Source organism: Semicossyphus pulcher, unplaced genomic scaffold (assembly GCF_022749685.1).
Source record: "Semicossyphus pulcher isolate SPU_LCO1_2020_fin unplaced genomic scaffold, fSemPul1.0.p SCAF_12, whole genome shotgun sequence".
In the NCBI taxonomy this organism is placed as follows: domain Eukaryota; kingdom Metazoa; phylum Chordata; class Actinopteri; order Labriformes; family Labridae; genus Semicossyphus; species Semicossyphus pulcher.
This window is the reverse complement of record NW_027211626.1, coordinates 22,494,548-22,522,134: the sequence shown is the minus strand read 5'-3', so window position 1 is coordinate 22,522,134 and position 27,587 is coordinate 22,494,548. Positions and strand designations below refer to the sequence as shown.

At 42.0% G+C, this 27,587-nt stretch overlaps 1 protein-coding gene across 1 annotated transcript; it reads right to left on the bottom strand.

Moving 5' to 3' along the window:
- Positions 1-39: 39 nt before the first annotated feature.
- On the bottom strand, positions 40-25,952 carry LOC138588842 (ubiquitin carboxyl-terminal hydrolase 54-like). The gene is made up of 3 exons (XM_069659086.1): positions 25,899-25,952; positions 10,647-11,385; positions 40-159 (listed from the first exon to the last, which is right to left on the bottom strand). The coding sequence occupies exons 2-3, from the start codon at positions 10,824-10,826 to the stop codon at positions 40-42; spliced, it is 300 nt and encodes a 99-aa protein (XP_069515187.1). The 5' UTR covers positions 10,827-11,385; positions 25,899-25,952.
- Positions 25,953-27,587: the final 1,635 nt, after the last annotated feature.

Sequence of the window (27,587 nt, the reverse complement as noted above, 5' to 3'; positions counted from 1 at the left end):
ACAGCGAGGTTAAAACAGGAAGCGGGTCCATGATCGGCTTCAGTTATCAGTCGGACTGACTCTCACCTTCAGAGCGCAGAAAATGCACGAGTCCTCCATGCACTTATGAGTCGTGAGCTGACGGAAACTACGCCTGAAGATGTCGAGGTGCCACAGAACCTGAGAGACGGAGACAGAAGGGAGAACATCAGTAATTAATGCACACCACAGGGCTCAATGTGCAGAGGACAAAACTGAAGGAGGAAGGATCTGACGTTTCATACACGATTCAATGAAAATCAAGACAGCTGGACGGTCGGCAGCAATCCATGAACCCTACACGCAGTTCACTATTTTCTATTGGCTATGAATCTCCTCTTCATACCAAGATATAAACCCCAAACCTCAGCAGGAAATATAGACTTTAAAATGTAAAATATTCCTAATTTAACTGCCTGAAAAATCCCCCTCGGTGCTGCCTCTCTGTCCATGACCCTGTAGTGAAGTTAAAGCTAGACAAGAAGTAAAGACTTGCTCTTAAATTCTCACCTCTGCAGGAGGAAGTAAGGAGACTTTAAGCAGGAAGCACACACAGCTCAGAGTCTAAGAGTCCAAACACCTGAACATCCTGAGAGTCTGTGCTGCTGCAGCCGCTCAGACTCCACTAAAAGCGCAATGTGACGCTTTTAAATCAGCTAACAGCCAATCACCTGTTAGCACGGACGCTGCTGACCTGAGACTGCAGCTGGCCAATCAGAGAGCTTTTTAGTTTAGTGACCTGAGGATGAGAATGTGTCAAAAACACTAGAAATGAAAGTGTGTGTGCGTGTTTGCGTGTCACACTGTGTTCGTCACTCCTCCATCTGCTTCAGGAAACAATCTGGACTTCTGCGTGCGGAGACGAAAGTGTGCGAGAGAGATGAAGTGTGTTTAAGTGAGACTGATGTTTAGAGATAGTGTGTGTGCTTTGTGTGTAACTGTGTGTGTGTGTGTGTCTGAATCAAGATGACAAAAAGGGGGAATAGACAGAAAGTGATGTTTGATGTTTCAGAGAGAACGAATGTCATGATGACTCTGCCTTTTAATATGTGCGTGTGTGCACGAAGCTGATGTTAGAAACTACTATTAAATTATTCAAAAAGTAAAAAAAAACAGTGTCTTAAATGTAATATATGATACAAGTCCTATATCTGCATGGTTAATGTGAAATTTCAGACCTTTTTAACACCAAATAGAATAAAACTTGAAGCTAGGGCTGGAAAGTTGTTATATTTTTTGTTCTGCACTCTTCTCCCCGACGCTCTCTCGTCGACTCGTCCTGTGCTGTGAGTGAGGCAGAGCACGATCATGTGTTTGTTAGGAGTGGCTTTAACATTACTATGGTTGGATACTTTCAAGATCACACTAAATCTGACTCTCAATAGTTGCCTACTCCAGCTTTATGTTCTGTTTCCTGATCATATCATTTAAAGTGGTAATCTCAGATCTCAGTTTCTTCTCTTTGGCGCTACCTAATGGCGATAAATGGTAATTGCGGGAGCACATTTTCCAGATACACAGACAGTGTTGCATGTGTGACGTCCACGGTTGGCTCCGGTTGTAACTCTTGATTTTCCTCGCTGACGGTCGCTTTTCTTTTTAGACTGTTTGCCTTCATCTGAGCACCGAGTTTGTTTCTTTTTCTTTGGACTTTTTGAAGTTGTATCTGTACTCTTTGATTTTTTCTTTGTTTGTTCAGCAATAGTAGATTACTGTTTACTCGCAACACTTGCAGAAACCAGAAAAGCAGCCGCTTAGCTCCGCCTACCCTCTCTGGCAGACCAACCACTGCTGGGTGATGGAAAACGCGTCATTAACTGGGACCGCTTGTGATTTTTTCCGCAGAAGTCGCCACAGACACCCAGTCTGTAATACTGCAAATGCAAAGGCTTTCATCAGTGGGCCATAGGCTCAATCACCATTGTGTTAACTCATTGGGCGATAGATAGTTACTTAACAGACATTTTTTATTTAAATGAAAATCTTATTACTTTAAGTCTTTGTTGAATGCAAAATTTGTACTTGAGCCAGTATGTAGCACAAAATGTAACTGAAAGCGTTTCTCTGTTTATTTAAATGTGAAAGTGAGTGGTAACTTTGGAGCTGAATGTAAATGCAATAGTCCTGACCTCAGATCAGTACGTCTGCAGCCGGTGCATCTACTTTTGATGACGCCTTTTATTCACACAGATGTTGAGGAAATTGGATGCAGCTCTCAGGAAAAGGAAAACTTTGGCTGCACTTTTATTCCTTGAAGGTACATTTATAAAATGTCTTCATGTAAAATAAAGCTTTGATGTGCTTCAGGTTCAGGTTCAGTCCAGCACAACTGGTCCTGTAGAGGATTCTTATGGGCCAAAGCTTTAGTCTGCCTTGCATGAAACACTCCAAAGCCGAGGACAATCCACACACACACACACACACACGCGCACACAAACACAGGATTTTAAGCAGCTGTGACGGCGGCGTGTGAAGCAGCCAGACGTTTCATAACAGGATCAGAAACATGCACACAAACACAAAGTGAGGAGCAACAGATCACCGCGTCACTGAGCTGAAGCTGCAGATGATGATTAATTATTTATCATGATAAAATGTGATTTTTGTTTCTGTATGTCTCAAACCACAACATTTATACTTCATGTTTAAAGGATTTGACACTGTTTAGTCGAATCCTCTTGTTCTCTCCTGCCGAGCGGCTGGAATCCAGACATGGAGGAATTTTTTCATCACTATTTATGAGGAGGATTTTAAAAACATCCAGTCTGGAGGTCAGAGTCTGCTGGTTTGAATCCCCGTGGAGATGTTACAAGCTACCATACCCGTGTTTGTCTTACGACTCCAGCTTGTGAACATTCAAAGAGAGGAGGTGAAATGACAGAAACTCGACTTCCTGTTAACATTCGGAAATATAAAGAAGACGAGAGCTGTAATGATTCATTATGAGTCAATTGACAGAGTTGTGTTTATATATAAACTGAGATAACCATCCCACCATCATAATTTCATTTCATAACTGTTAGCAGCAGCATGAGTACAGCCCATATTTGGAAAGAATGCTGAACGTGCAGAAAACAAGAACAAGAACTATAAATAAATACATTTCTATCTGAACTAACCCTGAACAATGAGCGGCCTCATAGCTGAAAGACGGAGAGCAAGACATCTAACTGACAATAAACAGTAAAGAGATTAAATATCTTTATTTAAATTAAAACAGATGAAGCGTGTTGGAGTCAGAGCTTTAAGGCGTGATCTGATACATCCTTGGACATGCGTCCTCGGTGCAGCAAATTGCGGTGTCAGCACTTTGGGTGTGTTTGTTTTCTCTTCCTGTCCCCCCCACCAGGGCCAATATGTTGCTTTGTTCCTGCAGGAGGAAGCTGCGGCGTTCAGCAGCTCAGGCAGGTAACAGACCGACAGATCTGTCTCAGGACTGCTGCTGGGTTCATATGTTTTACTGCACTAACTATAAAATCATCCACCTACTTTAAAACAGAGCTCCGTGGTTTAATGATGGATGCAACAAGCGATTATTTTCATCATCTATACATCTGCAGATTATGGTTCTAATGAAGCAAATCATTTGTCTATAAAAGGTCAGGAATAGTGAGCAATAATGTTGTGTATGACACATTCCAGAGCCTAATCTCTATTTACAGAGATTAGCGAGAAGGTTCTGCCTTCAATTGGTAGTACATTTGTAGTCCGAGTAATATTTACCAATCACGTATAAGCAGGCTGCGGTGTATGCAGGAAAAACAGTCAGAGAGGAGAGCAAAAGCAGGAGGAACGTAATCCGTTGTAATGACATCCCGGCTCCCATCAGCGTCATCTGACGACAATTTAGCTTCTTATTAATCTCTATAAACAGACATCTGCATGCTAACAGCTAACAAGTTGCTCCAGATCAAAAATTCAACTCGAGACAAATTCGCTTGATGCTGTGTCACGAAAGCCACTCAGCGTTCGACTTCCTCAAATGCATCAGATCGATCCGACCTCTGTTCTTCATAAGGCAGAAGTTAGCCAGACTGCAGCCTTAACTTAGTATTTACAGTGAAACTGAGACTCACCAGGAACAGATGAACGGGTGCTCCTCCAGGGGATTTAATGAACCAAGAAATTGCTTGAAACAAAAAACTATTTTGCTGCGAAATTCGCTTCACTTTTGATCTGAAGACACGGTGGCTTCTCAAGTTGCTAACTGGACTGTAAACAATGCAGCGCACGGAAAAGGAAATCTTGGCTGAAAGTCTTCATTGCTAAACGCTAGCTAAACAGCAATCCCCGCAAAATTCACCACCACTCCCAGAGGCTATATCGTCGTCAGACTATAGCTGATGGGTTCCGAGATTGCAACAACAATATCACAGTCAGTGTATAATTGACTTTACTGTACATTTACTGACATTAACAAATCGTAACCTAATTCATTGACTGCGTGAGGATGAAATAGATCAAGTTTGATATGAAAAATTTACACTAACATAAACAGGAACCTTAAATGCACTGCACTTCTAAACTTAGCCAGAGGAGCTGCATGTGAGAAGGCAACTGTCTGGACCTGATTCTGCAGACACTGTCTGGAGTTGATATTGAAAACTGCTTGAGTTGGACTAAAATGGAACAAATGTGTGTCAAGCACATCTGGTGTAAGAGGGGTGAGGTGTCAGATGTTGGAGCTGTGAGGGAGGAGGGAGTGTCTGCTGTGGGGTAACCAGCTGGGTGCAGGGGTGGCTGCACCCTGGACATGAATTCATTTTTTGAATATCTGAAGAAGGCGCGTTCAAGAACACAACCAACATCCAACAGTAACAAACTGTGACCAAAACAAGAAGTAACGTAACCAAACACTGACTCTCTCTCTCTGGGTTTTATGTCAAAGAATGTCCCAGCTTTGTTATTAAAGATAACATCACTTTGAAGAGATGCACCGATTCATCACGCAAACATCTGTATCTGCAGCTATTAAGCAACTTGTTGACTGTTTACGACAAAAATGATGCTAATTCAAGGAAGATGCCAGCGGCCAGAAAAGACCCTGACTTGACATACGGTGCAACGGGTGCTGTGTGAACATGTGGTTTGTTTTAAAATAAAAGTGAAAGAGTAGTTATTTTTAAAAACTCATCTTTTTTATTTTTTTATTTTGGAAGTTTCATAATTTATAGGATTGAATTTGTGCTCATTCAAAGTTAATGGAACAAAAACTGAATGATTTTAAGGGCCTGTGTCCACTAACGGTGTTTTTTACGCTTTTTGACAGTGGTCACAAACTCAATGTCAGACCTCTTCTCACCGGCTCATCTTTTGGTAGTGATTGTTTAGATGAACGACTCGTCTTCATCTGCTCTCTTGTACAAAAATGAAGCTGGTGACGTCAGTTGGAGCAGCTTCTTGTGTTGGTCTGAAGCAGACAGAGCTGTCAATCATCCTTTTTACATCATCAAATAACTTATTTCTTTTCACTCAACACTTGAACATAAATCAGCATGATAATAACTAGCTATAATGATATATAATGAAAAATGTATTTGATGTGTATTTTGATTTTATAGTTTGACTCATGTCCCATCTGTTAACATGGAGGAGGCGGGCTTTATGACCTATACTGCAGCCAGTCAGCAGGGGGGGATAGAGATGTTATGGCTTCACTTTCAGGGAGCTGTCTTGTCGTCCATCTTTTTACACAGTAAATTTGACAAAGAAAACATAAATAAGAAATCAGGTACCCTTGAAATTATACCCTTGAAAAAACTAAAGGATTAGCTTCTCCTTCGCCATTGTTGTTGACAAAGTTGATATCGTTATACCCGCCCCTTCTTGATTTTGATTGGTCGGTCAGGGAGAAGTGACACTGACAAGCGCGGCAGGCAGTGTTCCAAAAGTTGAACTATTTTCAACTCAGAGCGACCCAAACAGCCGACACGGAGGCCGCTTTAGCGCTGAAGACGCCGAGCGCTGAAAATTCTGAACTGCATGTGTTTTGTACAGAAAATAGGCACTGCACTCACAAAGCACCGTTGTGTGTGCGTTGTTGTGTTCAGTTGTTTTTGTAATTTAAGAAAATAAATAAATCTCAACCCCGGCCAAATTTCATTTAAACATCGGTTTCAGTATCAGTCAAGATTTTCAGAATCAGTGCATATCTGTCGTGTCATTGATTAAAGTGCTGGTTTATTAATTTGAAAAAAAGTGAATCTTAATGCGGTTTGGGATGTTTTCAGTTTGTGTGTTTTTCCTTAAACAGCTGGACGTCCTGACAGCAGGGAGGATGAGGAGCATGAAGGTGTATGAACAGCTGAAGGCCTCAGCTGCTTGTTACTTCGATGTTCTTCCTCTTCACTTTGTCTTCATCACATGTCGGAGCTGCTGACCCTCCTGACGACTCCTCCAACACGCCACGCCGCCTCCTCTCAGCTCAGCTCGGCTCAGCTGGCCGCCGGCTCACAATCCTCTTGATCACTTTGCTTTGATGTTAGCCAGCAGTGACGAGCGAAGACGGACGGACGGAGGGCTAAAGGGCGGATGGAGGGGGTCAGGCTGGTGAAGTTTTACAGTTGGCCGGTGCAGAGGAGTCATGAGGAAGTGTGTGTGTTCACGGTACGCTGGGCTCAGGGGGGGTTCAGATCACGCAGGGCGGCAGACTGATACCTGAGGCCGATAGTCCGCGCTCACAGAGAGACTGTAGAAGTACAGTCACGAATATTCAAGCAGCTGTGAGATATGTTATGAGATTATTATAAAAGGGAATGTCACTATCTCTGGCATTTTAGAGACCAAACAGTTAATCGAGAGGGAAAGAATAAAGTGATTTTATTGATATTTTTACACTTTAAACCAAAGCTTTGATTTATTTTTGTGTATAAAATTGTAAATTAAAAATGTGCAAAGGCATGTGTGAAGCAGCTGTTGTGTAGTTGCATCACTAGAGTGTACTGTTGTGACTGTGTTGGCTGGTGTGGCCTATTTACTGAGTCTATTCATGGTGTTACAGGCACACAGAGCACTCATGCTGGAGAGACCCTGTGAATTAAGGATGTAATAGTTATAATCATTTTGAGTTCATGAGGTTAATGTTTTACAGCTTTTTAGATTAACAGTTTAAATATTTTTAAGTAAGTAAAATAGAAAAAGTTTTTTAGGTGTTTGGAAAGTAATAATACTTCAAGAATCAAACCATGTTCTGATGCTGGTGTGTCCACTGTTCCTGTGCAGATATACATATAAATATTTATCATTAGCAGCACGAATCTATTGGAATAGACAAAGATTAAAACAGCAAGGTTTGCCATAGACTGTATAAAAAGATGGACGATATGACAGCTCCCTGAAAGTGAAGCCAAAACATTTGGAGCGCCCCCTGCTCATAAAGCCCGCCTCCTCCATGTTAACAGATGGGACATGAGTCAAACTATAAAATCAAAATACACATCAAATAAATTTTTCTCAAACATTCTATCATTATAGTTAGTTCTTATCGTGCTGATTTATGTTCAAGTGTTAAGTGAAAAGTTTAGTTTTAGTTATTTGATGCTGTAAAAGATGATTGACAGCTCTACATCACTACAGTCATTGAAGTTTCCATATCTGTGACACAAGAAGCTGTTCTGCTGTTAAACACGCCGACGTGCGGGATCCTTGCTGTTTTTTCAGTAAGTTAAGTGTGTGCGTTTTGGTTAGCGGAAGCGGCTACGGCGGCTCCACCCGCCGATCTCTACTGCGCAACTCTGGCTCCGTCATGTGGGCTATTTTGGCTTCAGTTTGGTACAATGAGAGCAGATGGAGACGTGTCGTCAACCTATATATGCAGTCATTGGTTTGCACTTAAGAAATTATTTTTAATCAGCATGTTCTGCTGGTAGCAGCTCATGTAGCCTGCAGCAGCGACGGTCAGTCAGCAGCAGAGGTCTCTCTCAGAGGATTCATTTCATTTTTAAATCTTCAGGTCAAACTGACACTGATTTAAGCGACACCAACTGAGGACATTTATCAGACTCCACACAGCTCCCTCTGGCGAAACGAAAGGCTTTATACTACTTTTAAAGAACATGCAGGGGAACTCAAACACCTGGAAATACCTGAAAACAGACTGTAATGTGGTAAATTGGAGGAGTTCCGGACATTGTTCAGAGAATTAGGTCCAGACATTGTCAGGATGTTTCTTTTCACACATGTAGCACACAGTGAGACATGCACGATCTTTAACTAGTGCTTAAAGAGTTCTTCTGATGATGTTCGTTATCTTCACCCAAACCTTAAAGGTAAGTGTGTGTGCTGTGACCTCTGACCTCTGCCTGTGAGTAATGTGTTGCTGAGCCCATAGTGAGTCTCTGCGGCTGTAAGCTTCAGTTAAATGCTGTAATGAGTGTTTCCTCTTCAGCCTCAGTCTGTCATCTCAGCAGCATCGCCCCGCAGGTTTAATGACTCAGCCTCCATTTCTACCATCAACACCAGTAATTACCGCTCACACACACTCGCACAATGTCTCAGCTCCTTTTGTTGCGGCTGACAGAGGAAGACAATACACTCCTCCTCCCTCAGAAGACGATGAGTCATGAATGAGTGTGATGTGCAGTCGGGGACGTGCTACAGGCTGATCAGCTCCTGAGCCGCACACGCTCATTACAGGCTCGCAGAGATAAGGAGGAGGCGATCACACTGGTATTTATCTGTGAGTGTGAGATGAATGGTGGAGTCGTCTGTCTGCCTGCGGTTCACCAGACAGAGGACTGACTGGTTCAAAGGCACTGCGGTGGAACTGCAGTTTGAAGCACCGTGTGGGGCTTCAGTCTGCAGAAAAGCATGCTGACAGGGTTCACTGTTTCACAGAGAGTCAATGTAATTACGTACATGCCTTCTTACAGGCCCTTCTCATGCTAACGGCTCTGAGGATGCACTTTTGCACAGCGTTGCTTTGAGCTAAATGCTAACGACATCACGCTACTAATATGGTATTATGTTGACTACTGTATGTTCGCCATCGTATTGTAGTTTGTTAGCTCCCTAAAAGTCTGTGATTTGAGTCAGCGGCAGAGAAGACCCCTGAAAGATCACTGCACTCTTCACTCCCTCAGTAACATGTTCACACTTTGCAACAACAGAGACAAATATAAAATAATAATAATGAGCCTTTAAAATATGTAGATTTTGTAACCACATCAATGAAGTCAGTTGCCTGTTAATTGCTTATAGATACCGATACTTATCAATACAACGCTCCATTATTTGGTGCAATAATAAAGACATGTCCTTATTAGGGTGTCTGATAATGTGCCTTTGGAAGGGGGGTTGTACCATGGGGTAAAGGGCTGTGGTCATCTCACTACAGTAACAACAGTTAACATGAATAGTAAATGTAGTAACAGTAACAATCATACGCAGTACAAAAAAAGTTTTCTGGCTGTCATGGCAACCTAAAAAACTGTAGTGAAGGGATGTAAATCTTTAACAATAAACTTGGTGACAGCTCTGGGACATTCTGCGGTTTGTTCCTGTCATTTTCCCTTGTTAGTGATGGAAAATGGGTTTAATTTGAGTGTCTGACTTCTGCTAACGTTACCCACTGCAGATAAAGCTGAGGCTGCTGCTTGACTGACGCTGTCTATGGATTAAATTGGACTGTGACTGAAAAACTACATGCTTATTTATAAAAAAAACACACGTTTTAACTGCATGTTTAGTGTGGCTAATCCCGTCTGCAGCATTGCCATCAGAGGAGTAAACTAGCAGTAACGCTAGAAGCAGCCTTATTAGCCACTTTGCTTAATCAGTCAAACACGCTGCACTGCTTCAGGTTTAGTGACCGTTGAACTTGTACGCGTTTCATGAGGTTGCTGGTGTTACCCCATTAAGACGCAAATACCTTTTGACGTTAAAACTTGTTTAGTGATACTTGTTGTTGATGCTCATCCCTTCTGTTATCACAATAACAGGTCGGAAACCAGCAAGGAAAATGAACATACTGTGTATTATTTTCAACTCATTAAAAATGGTCCAGACTGTGATATGGAGACCTCTGGTTTCTTTAGGCCTACACACTTCACTTTAGCCTGCTTGTATCTGCAAACTAACAAGTGAGTGGACGTGAGGCACAATGGTAACTAGAGATATTCAATGGCATTTTTTCCCAGGAGTACTGGTCGAGGCTGTGTACTTGGGCTGTCCCGTGATAGATGATGATTTGAATCATCAGTCAAAAAGCTGCTTAGCCAACTCCCTTTCTGGACTGCGGGCAGAGCTGTGGCTAACTTTACCACACAAGCTGACTAAAATCCTTTGTCCCGTTAAATGATGTAGAATAAAATGGCTTGACTTGAAAACATTAACAGGGTAATTGGCTGGAAATGATGTCATGTCCCAGCGGCAGCCAGTGGTCTAGAAAACTCTTAAAAATGTGCATCTTAAGGTAAAAGATGAGACTCATGAAGGCTGATACAGAAAATGTCAATGTCAACTGTGCAGGAGGTGAGAGTCAGCAGGTACTCTACTCAACAGGTACAGTGACAGTCAAAGGTCAGGCCATGTTAACAGCTCAACTCTCACTACAGAGGTCAAAGGTCAGAGAGACAGGTGGTGTAGGTCTGTGTGTGAGAGAGTAAGAAGTGACAGTGTCTGTGTGTTACCTGCAGGGCGCTGTTCAGGAAGCAGCTGTTCTGTCCCGGTTCGTTGCTCAGCCCTTTACTGGGAGCGATGGACGTCATGGTGCGAGGTGTCATCATCCCAACGCCACCAACCCCGCCGCTGCCACCGCCGGCTCCGCTTCCAACGCCGCCTGACGCAAAGTAGTTCCTCTTCCACGACATAGTCCCCTCTTTCTCTCCCGTCCTCTCTCCTCGTGGGTCTTTCAGCCTCGCTCCCTCCAGGAGTCAACTACCTGTCGTCCGCTCTCGTATCGAAGGAGACAGAGCCATTTCCTCCGGCCCAGAGGAGGATGAAAGTCAAACGGTGAAAATTCAGAAAATGCAAATTCCCGTTATTATTCGTTATGTTTTCAATTTCACATCCAGCAGGTCCTTTATTCAAGAATCCAAGCGATGAAGGATTTATTCCGTATTTATATGAACTTAATATTCTCTATGGCAAAAAGTTTAAGGAATTCAAAAAGTTCTCTGCTTTATATTCCAAGACTTCCAAGCACTAATCCCTCACACGTCCATGGGCTGCAGGTGCGATGACCTTTGCCCTCCTTTCAGGCGCCAACACGTGCAGCTGAGCCACACCTCATCATCCTCTTCATCGTCACCACCACCCTGCTTCAGCAACAGAAGCCAACAGCAGAGGTCCCGACACAAGCCGGGGTCTGAGGTCAGAGGTCAGAGGCTGACGGGAAGCAGCTCGGCTCTGCAGACATTCAGGAAGGATCTGCAGAAGAAGAAAGAAAAAGATTGTTTTAAAACAACCACAAACAGACGCAGACTGTCGACTGTCATTTTCGAGGACAATGAATTCACTGCTTTTCAAGACATGCAGTATCAGTAAGAAAGAGCTCTGACCCCAGGATACAGGCCTGAGGCATCAGCAGCAAGTATTTCCTTGGGCTGTGATGTAAAGGGTTTAGCATCTTTACCTGTGATACAATCAGTGATGAATTTGAAAACAAGACTAGGTCAAAACCGAGCATGTGGCTGACCACATCAGGTCAATGTGCGCTTTGTGGGCAATGTGTTACGAGGACTGTCCTTATGAGGCCAATGCGGACATAGGTGAGGACAGCAGACGAGCAGCACTCAGTCAGTCACATACAGACATGTGTGTAGGGCTGACCCCAGCGCACAGCCAAAAAAGGGTTTTGTTTTAGGATGCTGAGGAAAGTTGTGAAAGAAGAATAAGAAACACAAGAGATGAAATGTTAGGCCGAGCAGATGCTGAATATCTCTCAGTAATAACAGCATTTCAGGTCTCTAATCTCCTCTAAGACCTCGTTTTGAGATAATATAGGGTTTCTGCAGACGCTGGAGTGACTCAAGCAAACACAACACTGCAGTCACAATAACAGACAGGAGCATTTACCGCCTGTCTCTCTCTCTCCTGTCAGTGTACCTCGCTCTCTCACTCGCTGTCACAGTGGTTTTATTGTCCTGACTGTCTACATGTCCTTACAAACCCCTCAGGGCTTTTTATCATTGATACAATAAAACAAACGCATTAAAATGAATCAGAAAAACATAAACAGACACACAAACAGACATCTGTACATTTATGTCTGACTGACTGGTCGACAGAAACCATCTGAAAAATATGAGTTTTAAGAGATGTTACAATAGATGAGTGGAGAAAATACATTTCTCAAACTTAAGCTCATTTTGTATGTATTTAATTGGCCTTTTACGCTTTTATTTTTGAGAGAGAGGACAGTGGATAGTGTTGGAAACAGAGTGAGTAAGAGAAAGAGGGGGTAACAGGCGGCAAGGGGTAGAGGGTGGGAGTGGTCGAAAATGGGGCCGGCACGCGTGATTTAACCACTGAGCTAAACCGGCGCCAAAATGTATCAATTTTAAGTAAATATTTGATCCATAATGTCAGAAAAATGATGACATACGCCTGTGTGCCATAGTTAGTTTTTTTTGTTATTTGACTAATTGATTGATCATCTTTCTGGACAGAAATGTCAAACAAACTTAAAGAAGTGTTGAAAATGCATGAATTTTTACCGCAAGCTGCACGCTGTTGACAAAACACACAGTAAAAATAAATTGTGAGTCCTATTGATCTCTGACAGCAATATTAACATATCTTCCTGTGGTAAAAGTCACAAGTAAAAGCCCGATCTGGAATTCTGACTCCCCTTGTTTGTACACAATGCTTTTTTGTGTTTCCCGGGCCAATCTTGTTATTTATTTTACTTTATTTGGCTCTGAAAGTACTGTCACTCGTCTGCCAAAAAGAACACATGCATATAAGTGCAGATCCAGCAGGGGGGAATAATGACAGGAAGAAAGCACAAATAAAAGTTAAGTCTTCATACAGAGGCAGTTGAGGGGGGCGGTGGGTCACGCACAGCAAAGTTTGTTAATCAACATCCTTTATGAGGTCGTCAATCTGTTTCCAAGTCAAATGTTTCATGGCAAGCTTTATTTTGAAAGTCATGGACAGACAGCCTAAGTGGACAATAACCTGCTCCTCTGGCAAAGTATCTATTTTGTCATGTGTCACTGTTTGAATGAACTGTACACACGGACAAGCAGGGTAAAAATACTTCAGCTACTCTTTGTGTGTGTGTGTGTGTGTGTGTGTGTGTGTGTGTGTGTGTGTGTGTGTGTGCGCGCTGTAAGATCAGGGGTGTGTCACTCCAAGGAGCGGTTGTTTACTACAGGAGGGATCAGCTGACACACACACACACACACACACACACACACACACACACACACACACACACACACACACACACACACACACACAGAAAGCCTAACAGTGGACAGTATTTAGCTGCAGCTTGTCACTGGGAGTCTGACTCAGATCTGCAACGTTTGCTGACTTCTGTAAACAAACAAACACTCACACCGGGTTTAAAACACACATTTTCAAGATTCAAGACAGAACTTAACCTTTGACCTCTCAAGGCGTGAGACAACCTGAAAACAAACCTAACATGAGTCAGACCTCCCATGATGCTCAGCAAACACTAAGAGTCAAACTGTGTCTGCCTCTTTAAAAAAGTGTTTAAAGCTTTTAGAACTTAATTTTTTTACTCTGGGATTTTGTCTCATTTTAGCTCTGCAGTAAATAAATCAGTATTCATAAATGAATCAACAGACCCAACATGAGTCAGCGAATGACAGGGACAGACGGGAACGCAGGAAGTAAGACAGCACTGTCTGTCCTGTCTCTCTGCCTATACGTCCTTGTGCTATGTCTGTCTGTCTGTCTCTGTGTGTCCCGTCTCCAGTGACAGAGAGGTAAAGTGGCGGTCAGAGCAGAGGGAGGTGACGAGGGATTAGCCTGATCAGACTGTGTCTGTCTGCGCGGGATTAGACTGTCTGTGTGCGTGTGCGTGTGCGTGTGCGTGTGCGTGTGCGCGCGTGTGTGTGTGCACTCAGCTCTAGGAATGATGAATGGTGGAAGGAGGTAAACACCACACGGCTCCCAGAAGACATGTTGTCGTCTTTTCATCTCCGATTCTTTTGATTTAAATTTAATGTGTTTAGTTTGTTTATTCTCCGTGAGCCAATAAACAACAACAAAAACAAGTCAATCATCTTCAGCTAAGATAAGTGCTGAACCCTTAAAGTTGACGAATCACATAATCATTGGAGGAGACCACTTTGGAGTTGTCCTCCTCTCCAAAACAAACAGACCCAGAGATTAAAAGCAGATCTGTAGCTAACTTTAGCTCAGCTCGTTCCTCTGATTATTTCAGATCCAGACATCCGATGATTAAAATCAGTCATGGTTAAAGAATAAAACGAAGATGTAAAAAGTGACGGTGATGTGACATGAAACTGTAAGAAAGCAGTCAGACCAGCGCTTAAGGTAATCTCTGACAAACGTGCGTCTTAAGCGGCGATCAGACCTCAATCGAAGCTCATTTTCACCTTGTGTTACTCATGAGAGTTTGACGCCATCATTTGGGTTTAATCACGTTGGTTAGACACAACCTGCATATATTAACACTTCTGGATACGTCAGAAAACCGCAAGATGTTGTGTCAGGGTTTATAACATCATCTGAAGGAGCACACTGCTCTGTTAATTCCACATCCTTCTCCGGGAACTGTGTCTTGATTAACTTTAATGCTGCTTCCTGCTACGTGAGCCCGAGCTTATGTTCCTGTATCTAATAAAGCAGATTTGTTTTGCTGTAATCGCAATAAACTAGTGGAAAGGATGCTGAAACATCTACATCAGGATCAGGTTTGTAAAAAGTCTGAATTCATGCTTTGTCTGCATGAGGACAAGCGAACAACTTTTAATATGTTTGTTTTCTAATGGAGTTTGGCTAAACAAGTTGGCATTGGGTGATTCACATCATTTGGGTCACGCAGCTCCTATTCTGGCGTTAACCTTTAGAGCCCCGCCGTCATCAATAAATGACATATGATTCGCCCACCAATCAGCACAGGCCTATAACACTTCCTGTCGTGGAGTAAAAATCCGGCTCTGTATTCGTCTCTTCTCGTCTCAGAAGAGAAAGCGATTGTGTGTCAGTGAACCCGCTGCGAGAAGCTTTGAGAGCAGCTTAATGGAGACAAAACGTCCGGCTGACATTTATGAAGCATGGAGAAGCTGTTTCCAGCCGCTATCACATCACAGCAGAGAGGAGGAAAAATGTCCCCTCTAAAGCTGCTCCTCCTGAATGATTGCGGCTTTTTATATCCCACAGAAGCACACCAGGGTCCTGAGGTCGAAACAACACCAGCGAGATGTTAATTAAAAGGCAGAAAAGTGTCACATTAAGAACAAGTGAGAGGCAGTTTGGGGGTTTATGGAGCCTGTAGGATTAGAGGAATGGACCTTTGATAAAACTCTGCTGACATTCACACTGACTAAGTGAGACGAGCTTAAAACACAAAAAAACATGACTGATGCCACATTTTCCAAAACTAAAACATGTAGTGAAATATACTTTTATCAGAGAATGACAGAAGACGACTCTTTATAGACTGACAATTATTTATGTGATTTCACAATAATTACAGAAACATCTCTCCAATCTCAGAAAAACAGAGAGTTTCATTAATCCAGGTTTAGAGTAGGGATGCACGATATTATCGGCACGTTACCGGTATCGGCCAATATTGGCTTAAAAATGATACGCCGATATCCGCCGATATAATTAACCGATGAAATAATGGGCTGCTGCATACTTGATTAAATGCCCGACCTCGGCCCAATGACCCCGGCGCGAAGAAGACCTGAGCACGTGTGTCTACCTGCAGCATGAGAGAGTTAGAAGCCAAAATGTCCGTGGTGTGGAAGTTTTTCAAAGTGTCCGAAATAGATCGCAAAGCTGCTGTTTGCAATGACTGCTCAGCTTCGGTGATGCGAGGAGGAGCCAAGGCAAAGTCTGTCAACACTACAAACTTGATTAACCATCTCAAGACCCGTCACCCCGACCGTTGTAACAAATGTGATAAGAGTATCACCATTATACTGTACGCTAATTCCAATACAGAAGAGAGTTGATGATCTCTGCAATTAGGTGTGCGGGAAAAAAATATCGGTATCGGTAATCGGCTAAATGAGTTGTAAAATATCGGCATATCGGATATCGGCAAAAAATCCAATATCGTGCATCCCTAGTTTAGAGAAATGCTTCTCTATAATACAAAATTAATTTGAGAAGGGCTGCAACAATCACAATAACAACGTAACAATATATACATTTATGCCTTTATTCAGAGAGTGGACTGCGGTAAGGGCCGAGGGTGGGAGTCGAACCCAGGGACCCATCGAGGACTGTAGCTTCTGTACATGGGACGCGTGGTTTAACTGCTGAGCTAAACTGGCGCCCCTAGATTGATTGTTTTAAACACAGACATATAACCTAAACAATATTGATACAGAACCTGTATTTATTTTTTTCTTATTCATCGAGACGTGTTGTTGTCAGCAGGGCTGCAACCAGCGATTATTAAATGGTTCAATCTTAACAGTCAGAAAACTGTGGTACATGTCATCATACAACTCTGTTAACCCACGGTGATGTTGTAAAATGCCTTTGTCTGTCTGACAAACAGTCTAAAGGTCTTTTCAGACGTGGGGGCGATTGACGCGCCTTGTCATTCATTTTCAATGAGAGGCAAGCGGGCAGGTAGGGAGGCGCCTGTCCGCAAGAGTTGAAAGTTCTTTAACTTTTTTCTACGCATCACGCTGAAGTAACCGGAAAAACAATGGATGAAAGACTGATCCTTGCAGTGTGTGGCTTCCCGGAGTTTTATAACCACTTGTTAAACAGTTACAGGGACATCAACAGCAGAGCATCGGTGCAAGACTGGATGTTTCAGGTAATGTATCATAGTTTTAATGTAAGCTAGATGTTACGTTAGCTGTAAAAAAGAAAATACAGTTGTACCGGCAATGATACAATAGTGAGCAGAAGCCGTGTCCATGGTTACCACATGAAGAGCGCCTGGTGTTTACTCGCGGAGTGCTTGTGTGCCCGTCTATTCACATGAGGAGCGCAGTGAGACCCCCCGATCTGAGCGAGTACGCAGGCGGAGTGTTTCCCCCTCATCTGTAAAGACCTGAAGAGTGAAAGATATTCAGGTTAAAATAAAACGCAGAGAAAAACTGAAAATACTCACAGATGATGAGCCAACATCACCTGGATTCGGCTCATATTTGGGACCTTTGCTCGAGAGCTGGTTCATACAAGATCAGGTTCAAGAACAGCAGTTAAGAAAAGGGCTGTGTAAATAATGTTACCAAGAAGCTCCCCAGCCAGTCTTTAGAGAGCTAGTTAGCAGCAATGAGTCAGGCTGAAGCCAACTGATGTTCAGTGTGGTTTAACTATTGAACAGCTTCCTGTTCTCCATAGAGAAAAGAACCTTCATACTAAATATCATCGATTTTTACAACCTCTCACGTCAAAGGCCTTTAAAAAATACAAATGAGTCCTCTCAGACATCCCACTGTACAGAGTCAGAGGCTCTATCAGTGAACTGTGAGACTTTTCCAACAGAAATCTTTCTTCACCGAAACGTGCCTCAACCACATCAGCATATGTGAGACATGAAGGAGAAAGGAGGATAAAATGAGACCAAGAGACCCAGGTGACGTCAGCGAACCTGAACAGCAAACCAACCAATCAGAGCGTCAGGATTAGTTAAGCTGGTTGGAGGTCGTTTCCTGTCCTGGAGAGCGCTGAGGCTGATTTGGTGTAAAATTGGTTATATAACAAAACGGCAGTCTGTCGCAGGGGCTTTACACACACACACACACACACACACACACACACACACACAACAGTGCTATAATCACCTCTAATTCGCCAGGCTGGCTCAGTGCCGGCTTCATGCAGCCACTCTGCAGGGCCAACAGGATGGCTGCCAGAGATACGAATGGGAACACTGGGAACACTGGGATAAGCCAAGAGGACTACAGAGTCTGTATTGATCTGATTGAGTCTGAATTGTCAGGCCAGTTCAAAGCTCCCAGACTTGACTCATGTTCACAATATCCACTGTTCCTCATCAGTGAAATTTACGAAACACCATGATGCCACTGAAGGCATCACAGCTGACTGACTCCACATTCATAACAACGACATATTCTCATTATAAATGATAAACATGTTGACATTTCACAGCAGGAAAGTCAGATGCTCACTGTGTTGGTTTAGTGGACGTACTTATTAGTTACTGGGCAGGTGTTATGACTCCATCAATCAGCTGTAGAAGTTCACTGACAGGAAATGAGGGAAAGAAAGGAATGACATTAACCAAAGGTCACCGTCTTCATTCACTGGGACACTTTAAAGCTCCTGTTAGGAACTGGTTATAAAACAAACTGATGCCTCTATGATCTACAAAAGCAAACCAGACCATCAGCGAGAAGATCGATTATTTCTACATAGTACTTTTTAATGAGTGTAACCACTGACACTGGGCTGGTGTCAGACGAGGCGATTAATAGCACCCTGCCAAACAGCCATGTCTACATTTTCCACGGAATAGATTCACGACAAGTGATATGTTTGACTATTAAAACACAGCAGGATGAGGTTTTTCATCAGAAAACACACAGAGTCGAACCGCTCTGTCTACAGGTGTCGCCAAGACGCAATAAAAGTTCGTTAGAGTAGCTTTAATGAGAGACCTCAGGGAAGGCTGATAGGCCAGAAATATAGGTGACAGAATGGGTTCATGATGTGTTCAAGAAACACCAGACCGCATTAAAATTAGATGTCAACCGTTGATCCGATTTCAATCTGAATGAAAAGGTGTGCATGTAACCGCTGACAGTGTCTCGTCCACGTCCGCCAAACTTTACACCTCCACTTTCAAATGCAGGCTTCTCCTATCGCTCTGTAGTCTTCAAACCCAACCTCGACCCTGATGACATCACAGGAGCTTTTAGACATGCAAAGCTTTACATAAAAGTCACTTCCAACTCGACAAGTGTCAAGTGAATGCCATCTGCAGCACATGGAGAAAAAAAAAGGTACCCAGAGGCTGAAAGAGCATCTTGTACTTCGCCTTCTATGATCACTATAATTATATGAGCTTTTATTGATGCAAACATACTTCATACTTTCTCAGCAACTTCCACACAACGTTGATCACACTGTTCAGAGGAAAAGTTGTGGCCACATTAATGGATTGGGTCAGACTGTGAAACAGACCCCTGTTGGCCATTTGAGGAAGATAATGACAAATTATCTACCTGTATTTTATTTCCATTCTAGGGATGTGCTCTTTAACCGGTTAACCGTTAACCAACCGTTAAGAAATTTAATTTGTTAATACTACCAGTTACACCGTTAAATTAAATTGTCTTTTTTTAATATACATATATATTCGGGATTTGTTGTGGTTAGCTGAGCTGAGGCTGAGGGGAGAGCAAAATGAAACAAGCAGTTAAACAGTTAAAAAAAAAAGGAAAAAACAAAGCTTTGTTGCATATCTTTGCTCCTGGGACATCACGGTACCGTCTGAGCGGGTATTCTCCGTGGAGGGTTTCACAGTCAACAGACTGCGCACCAGACTAACCCCACAACACGTTGACATGTTGCTATTTCTTCATCAAAACCAATGACTGTATATATAGATGGACAACGCGTCTCCATCTGCTCCCATTGTACGTAATTGATGACAAAATAGCCCCTGTGATAGGCGCTGCCATCTTGCGATGGTGACGTCACATGGAGCCAGAACAGCTTCTTGTGTTGGTCTGAAGCAGACGTTCACAGATATGGAAACTTCAACGACTGTAGTGATTGTTTTAGTTACGTTTCTACTCGCGGATCGTCCTCCACTCTGCTCACCCGGAACAGATTGGCAGCAGGAGCCTAATTTGTCAACAGAGCTGTCAATCATCATTTTAACAGCATCAAATAACTAATTAAAAACAAACTTGTCAGAAAAATGAACACTTGGACGTAAATCAGCATGATAAGAACTAACTATAATGACAGAAACCATGTTTGAGAAAAATTTATTTGGCATGTATTTTAATTTTATAGTTTGACTCATGTCCCATCTGTTAACATGGAGGAGGCGGGCTTTATGACCTATACTGCAGCCAGTCAGCAGGGGGCGACAGAGATGTTATGGCTTCACTTTCAGGGAGCTGTCATGTCGTCCATCTTTCTATACAGTCTATGATCAAAACCAGCAGACAAACTGTCACCTACATAATAAGGACTGGTGTCGGCCTGGCCTTTTTAGTTTCGTGGCCTGTAGTTAGCGTATTGGCTGTTGTAAGCAGAAACAAAACTTAACATTTACGCAAGAGGCACAGCAGCGTAACTCATTAATCATTCAACTCCAGACATGCAGTCGGCAGGATGGGACAGGATCTTATGCTTATTAAAGTTCTGTGTGCTGACCATCAAAGAAAGGTTGGCTGTAAATGTTTATTTACTTATTGTTGCTGCTGGATCACACGGCTGTTTGCTCACGTGTGCATAAAATGGACATTAGACAGTGTATTAATATCTGTGGGCACGAGTGTGGGCGAGTATTAGGGAGAGCGCGCATCAGAATGAGCGTGCATGATGCAGAGCTTGTTGTCGCTCTCTGGCTTTTCTGTCTAAAGACTTTTCTCCAATCTAAAAAGTATTTTTTAATCTTGTCGGTTAACCGGTTAACCAACACTCTTAACGGTAATAACCAGTTAACCGAAGATTAAAAAATACTTTTTTCAAAAAAATAAACTCCAAATGCACATCCCTATTCCATTTATGCCAACTCTTTGGACAAATGCAGGATATCCAGCAAAACAGCATGTGAGCATGCTGGACGAGACCGTTCTGCCAGTTGGACTTTATAAAAACAGTCAACAGAAGTTGCTTCTCTCATTAAAGTTAAATAGCCTAGATAAAATATGAGTGGATTCATTGTGAGGAGTCCGGGGAGCGTCCTTCACCCTGACGTGGGTCATTAAGACTTTTAATCAGTTATTGATGCAGCTTGTAGAGGAACAGGAAACACTCTTCCAGCTGTGCTAACATTTTAAACTCACTGCTGGTCTTAATTGTAAATGCGAGTCCCTTGATGAAAATTGTTTTTGATTTTGGGCTAGAAAAACACATTTTGACTACACTGTTTCCTTGTCCTGTCGCATCTAAATAAAGCTGTAAAGAACATCAACTCAAGGTATGGTACTATAAATAGGAAAAAATACTTGTTGTGGTTCTCTTCAGGTCAAACTGGCTTCTAATATCTTGTTTTTTTAAACAAAAAATAAGCCTTCAGAAACCATAAGCCCAAAACAAAGCCCAAAATAATCCGTTCAATCAAAGGAAAGAAGCAAATCCTCTCTGGTGTGAAGCTGGACCTACAAAACACACACGCAAACATGTTTTTTCATCATCATCGGCATCAATATTTAGAAAAATCAAAAGTGTAAGACAGAGAAAGAGAGGGAAAACACTCAATAACATGAGGCTAGACTGGAGAGTACCAAGAAGAGAAGGTAGAGTAAGCAAAACAACCGTTAAGCACAAAGTGAAGCCTGGACATGTACTCGAAGATGAAACCTTTTATTAAAGTGTTTTTCCTGAGGACAGGACTTAACTTAAAGCTGTGCTCGTCATTTCTTTCCTGAAACTCTTCAGAGAATCTCTCAGTGAAATGTTCTCTAAGATGCTTTCTGGGCACAGGAGCTGGAGCTGCTCTTGCCACTGACCTCGTTGGCAGCCAGTCTGGGGGAAGATTTGGGGCCTAATGACTAAAAGGAGAGCTCATGAATATACAGCCGTCCTTCAGAGCTGCAACGGCACCAAAATAACTCACAGAATTTGGGAATGTGGAGCACTTCAATCACTTAATTCCACCCAGTGAAAGGAGGAATTAGCTTCTTGTCGTCTCCCTCTGAGACCCTCAGACGAGTTGACGGCTCGAGCTGCTGGTTTCAGTCAAGGACACTTCAGTTCTGGTCTGAAGAGTCGCGGTTCAGAGCGGAGACTGAAGCACGGGAGGATGCAGTCTGATACTTCCCACCGAAAAGGACGGACTCTGACTCAGGCTGAGAAAATTATTATGAATACCCTTTGTTTTATTCTCAATGTTATTGTTTGTACTCTGGATTTTATGGTGCTTTTTGGCCTGCAGCATAGAACCTAACCAATGTACTCAAGATATTTTGCTATTTCGCTGCAGCTTCAGAGACTCGAGCTGCTCCTGCAAGGCAGCAGATCATTTTCAGGAGCAGCACTGGAGCCACAGAGCGCCACAGCTGCATCAGTAGAACTGAATAGTTTTAAATCGCTGTGTGATGTTGATCTGACTGTAATTTATACATGGTTTTACCACACCCTAACCCTGTGACCGTCTGACCTGTCCTGTGATTATAACTGAACACCGCCTGTAGACAAACAGGAGTCTGAGGGTCAAACTGACCTCTGCTGGCCTGGTTTCTTTTCCCAGCATTCCTCTGTCACAGCATCGTTAAATTAATAAGAACTCTATAGTTGCAACAAAGTCTGAATCAGGCTTACAGTACACAAATGTTAGCAATGCAACAACTTTGACACAATGTAAACAATTGATTGAGTTTAACATTGTTTTTAAATCCATGCAGCTTATTTCTAAAAGGTTGAAGAACCTGATTGTTTCATGTTGTCTTCAAAAACAAAAAATGTGTCTTTACTAACTTATTTAGTCAGAAGTACAGTTGCAAACTCAGGGTTTCCCCCCAAAAAACCTTTTAGGCCCTGTGGAAAGTATCTTTTGATGGGGGCTAAGAGCCCGATGGTTTCCTTCCTTAGGTTTTAAATGTTGACAAGGTTTTTACCTAAAGCAATAATCCTGCAGAGGTCTTCTTCTCTCCAAAACAAACAAACCTGGTAGGTAAAACTAGGGCCGCATGATAAATCGTTGAACCATCGCAATTGCGATGTGCGCATGTGCAATAATTACATCGCAGTACGTGCCAATGTGAGGCAAATTAACTGCAACATGCAAGCTGCTACTTATTATTGTTGCTTGGTGCAAAAAGAGGACTCGCCATTTTCCATCACTAAACATGCACGCGATGCTGCTGCCATCACAGATGGCGCTGGGGTGATCGAGGCAGGCTTTTAGTTATGCGTGGCGGCTTTGGAGTGCGAGTCGTTATTGGCAGCACCTCTTCCAGATGCTGGTTAACGCTGTGGCTACATATTCAGACTGGTAACGGAGTGGACGTGCTGCACAGCGTTTATTTCTAGTGGCTACACCTGCAGTGCACACACGTCGTGAGGATGTTGCGCTTACAGGAGCTAGGTGAGCTTTTGTTTCCAAAAGTTATTAGTTAGTTAGTGAACATCGTTATTTTATAATGAAACGTGTCACTCCACCTTTACTTTCTCCACTTTTTCATGTGGGTGAGTCGCTCATCCAAAAGTGATAAAAGTAGGAGGAGGGGTTTGTTTTGTTAGAGTAAAATAGACTTTAAAGTCCCAAATAATAAACAGTATGATCGTTAATTGTATACATGAAAGCACACTGCATTTATTGGGTATAATTTCCTGTTTTTTTTAATATGGCAATAACTATTGCTGAACAAAAAATGATCACAATGTCACTTTTTTCCAATATCGTGCAGCTCTAGTTAAACTGGTGAAAACACAGAATAAAGCAGTTTCAAGGGTCTCTCTGAGGCTCTTTGGAGTTTAGCTTAATCATTGAGTTTAGCTCACTAGCTGACTAAAGTCAGAAACGATACAGTGAAAAGAAGGTGACATAATACAAAACACTGTGGATCATGTTTTTAAGTTGTTTGACAGCCAGTATTTGTCAAAGCTCTGTTCTGAGTTCTGAGTTTGGTGCAGCCAGTTTGCTGGAAGATTACCAGCACATCATCCGTCATTGCGCCTTAGCATTTTTGCCGATTAGCTGTTATTAATTTTGCGAAACATTCATAATTATCAGGGACAACATAATGTAAATATTACATAATAATAACATGGGAATAATAACCTAAAATCATATAATCTGTCAATAATCTGCATAACATTCATCTCTTTAGGAAAGATATGTTAGCTCTTGTAACTTAATTAAATAACAGTTATTCACAAGTAACACACACTTCAATAGAATACATTTCCTTTAAACATACATTCAATCTTTCTCGTGTGTGAAATTTCTACAGTAGCAGCAACAGGTATACACAGAGGAAGTGAAGTCTGGTGTGCAAGGTGCACCTTTTCTCACCTTTATGAAAGAGTATTGACAGACTGAAATTAAACATTATATTGTGATAAATCTTTCATTAACACCATCCAGCCTGAGGATGAAGCTGCTCTTATTTCTTTTTTTCTAAAAAGAAAATTTTACTTTTTTTTTTATTTCAACCCCACCCCCTTGAATTCACAAACTTTTTCCAGGTTGTAAAACCAGGAGAGACTTTCAGTTGTTTCTCCTCCGTTACATCCCCTGTTGTGAATGTATTGTTCTAATTTTCACCCCCCTCACATTCCTCACAGCAGCAGCAGCTTCCATCGGCTGAGTGAATAAACAGTAAATCATGCAGACTGGGAGGAGCTCCTCCTCCTCTTCTTTCAACACATTATTTTCCCATGAATTCTGCTGAATAATGTCCCTTTAATTTAAAGCTTAGCGACTAAAACACTGCAAAACCATTCATTTCTGCAAAACACTGGACTGCACTGCAACGCATCACTTCCATCATAACTTTCCTGAAGATATCACTGCATCACTCTTCGTTCACGTTCATTCATCTCAAAACCAGGAGTCCTGGACTGCCCGCAGTCATATTTTACCATCTCCTGTTTTAGTCATTCCAACCCATTACTTGTGCAATTATGATTTATCTGGAATCAGCAGAACCAACTTTATTAGTGACCAACTTTAAACCACAAAAGACTCGAGTCTGCACGCCGGAATGTGAGCTCAACAAGTTAATTCATCAATGTCAAACATAATCTGAGTTTAATAAAAGTTACCTCATGCACACATGATCCACCAATTCATTTCTAACATCTTCTGTTAACCAAAGGTGGATTCCATCGCATCTTGCCCCGTAAAACGTTCTCAGTCTTGACACACACCGCACTCCATTCTCAAATGAAACACTTTTAAGTTTCTTTGCTTACCTGCCAGATTGGGCTCGCCAAAGAATATCATTAAGTTAATTTACGTAATCTATGTGTATTACTTTTCAAATCGGCAGAAATTAGAAGCACCACACAGCACTTATTTACAAGGAAAATGCGTCACTTTTAAAGTTGCTTCGCATTTTAATCCCACAATTCCCTTCTTTTAATGCATTGATAAATAACATATGCAAGGAGTTGAGTTTCAATAAAACAGAATGATGACTAGCGAGTTAACTCCATTGCAATTAACCAGCATACTCAAGGCTGTATTACCTCCCACTATATGCTGACGAAAAATGTGGCATTTAAAAGGCTGTTTTTTTAAACGGAGTTTGGTGCAGCAGTGCTTCTCATAGTACAACGCACCAGGGCTACATTACATCACTTCCAGCAAACTTCACGGAGAACAATGAGGACATATCAGCATCAATAGCTCATTTTAAACGAATAATCTCTCTTCCAGTCTACATAATAGCAGCAAAAACACAGACTCCGTCCGCATATTTGCGTGTCGTTCACTATCACGGAGCTTGGTTGTAACCGGTACCGACAGCGTAGTGTGAGCTAACGCCGGTGAATGAGAGTAACGGCTGCTACGTTTCGACTCGGCCGTCGTCATCAAAGCACAAACGCACACAGAAAAACAGCAACATGGACGTTAGAAAGCGGCTCACCTGGGACCCGTTCACCGGAGAAAAGGCAGGAATTCCGGCTAACCTGGAGCCAGTTTGTGCACAGCTCCGGAGAAGCGGCGGTTATTGTGTTTAAAGCGGCAGAATGGAGGGGGAGGAGTTACTACCTGCAGCACTGTGCGCGCGAGCAGCAGCGCGTGCGTCTGTGTCAACATGTGAGTGCGTGGAGCAGTGGAGGAAGAAGTATTAAGACCCTTTAATACATCTTACGTACAAATACAACAATGTGGAATAAATACAAATAAAATGCATTCAATTCTTACTTCAATAAAATTAATATCATCAAAATGTAGTTAGGGTACTACCTTGTGGGTGTTTTACTGTTGTATATGATGTATTGATAATTATCATACTGCTGTATTGATGCACACAGCTGGGGATGTTCAAGGTTGGATTAATTTCAACTACCTTATATAGGCTACTGTTGGTTAGTTTGATCTACATTGTATCATGAAAATAAATAAATTATGTTTGATTATTTTCATTATTGTACAATCTACTAATTATTTTCGTGATTATTTGATTATTGATCTTTTTTTAACCTATGAAATGTCCCAGAAAAAGTTTCAAAATAATGCGCATAGCAATTTTCCTGTGATATCTTCAAATAACTTTTTTTGTTAGACCAAAAGTCCAAATCACAAAGACTCTTCACAAACTTTCACTAATGGCAAAGAAAAGCTGCTTAACTTTAAGAAGCAGGGGCCAGCAAATCTTTGACATTTTTGCTTTAAACTTGACTGAAATGAAATCAATTATCAAAATACTTCGAGTTAAATTTTCTTTTATCAAATTATCGATTGACTAACTGTTTCACCTGTAGCATCATATTCTAATGGATCATCATATGTTTGCCGGGTCACTGTCATGTGGAAACCACAAATCTCAAAGAAAATAGCTCAAAGAAAACAGCCCTGTTTTCAGCTTTGTCATGATGCATTTTACATTTTCCACTCTTTCAGTTTATCACAAACAATCAAAATCATCACTAAGGGAGAATCTTGGTTTCACTGTAGCGAAGGGTGAAGAATCATTGAAAGACAGATGGAGTGGAGTTAAAACTACAATATGTGTCTCTAAGATGTAGTGGAGTATAAGTATGAAGTATCAGATTCATATATTAGAAATTATCTCGTAAAGTACAAGTGCCACACAGAGTTTGTTTGTTTGTCTCTTGTGATTTGTTGTCTGTCTGAGAATATAACAACTTCATAAAGCAGTCCATGGAATATCATCAAGTTACAGTTGGTTTAATGAAGGCATTCAGGAGTTAAACATGTGAACTGCCATGAGCAGCCGAGCTGAAGATGTGCTGTGTGTGGGTTTGTGTGTGTGTGTGTGTGTGTGTGTGTGTGTGTGACTATATCGATCAGCATATTGATCACATTAGAAACACAGGAGGACATGTTAGGATCAATATGTGGCAGCTCACCGCCTGCCACAACACACACTGCAGGATTACATGAGCATCAGAACGTTCAGAATCAACACATTCATTATAACAAACCTGTGACTCATACACACTGTACAACAAGTCATTATAGTTTCATTATTCACTAACAGCTGTCTAAATCATTCCGATACAACATTCATCTTATTCATCATGAACTGAAGTATTTATTTATAAACTGTAAATATCTACACAATGCATGTGTCATAGCTCATGTCCTA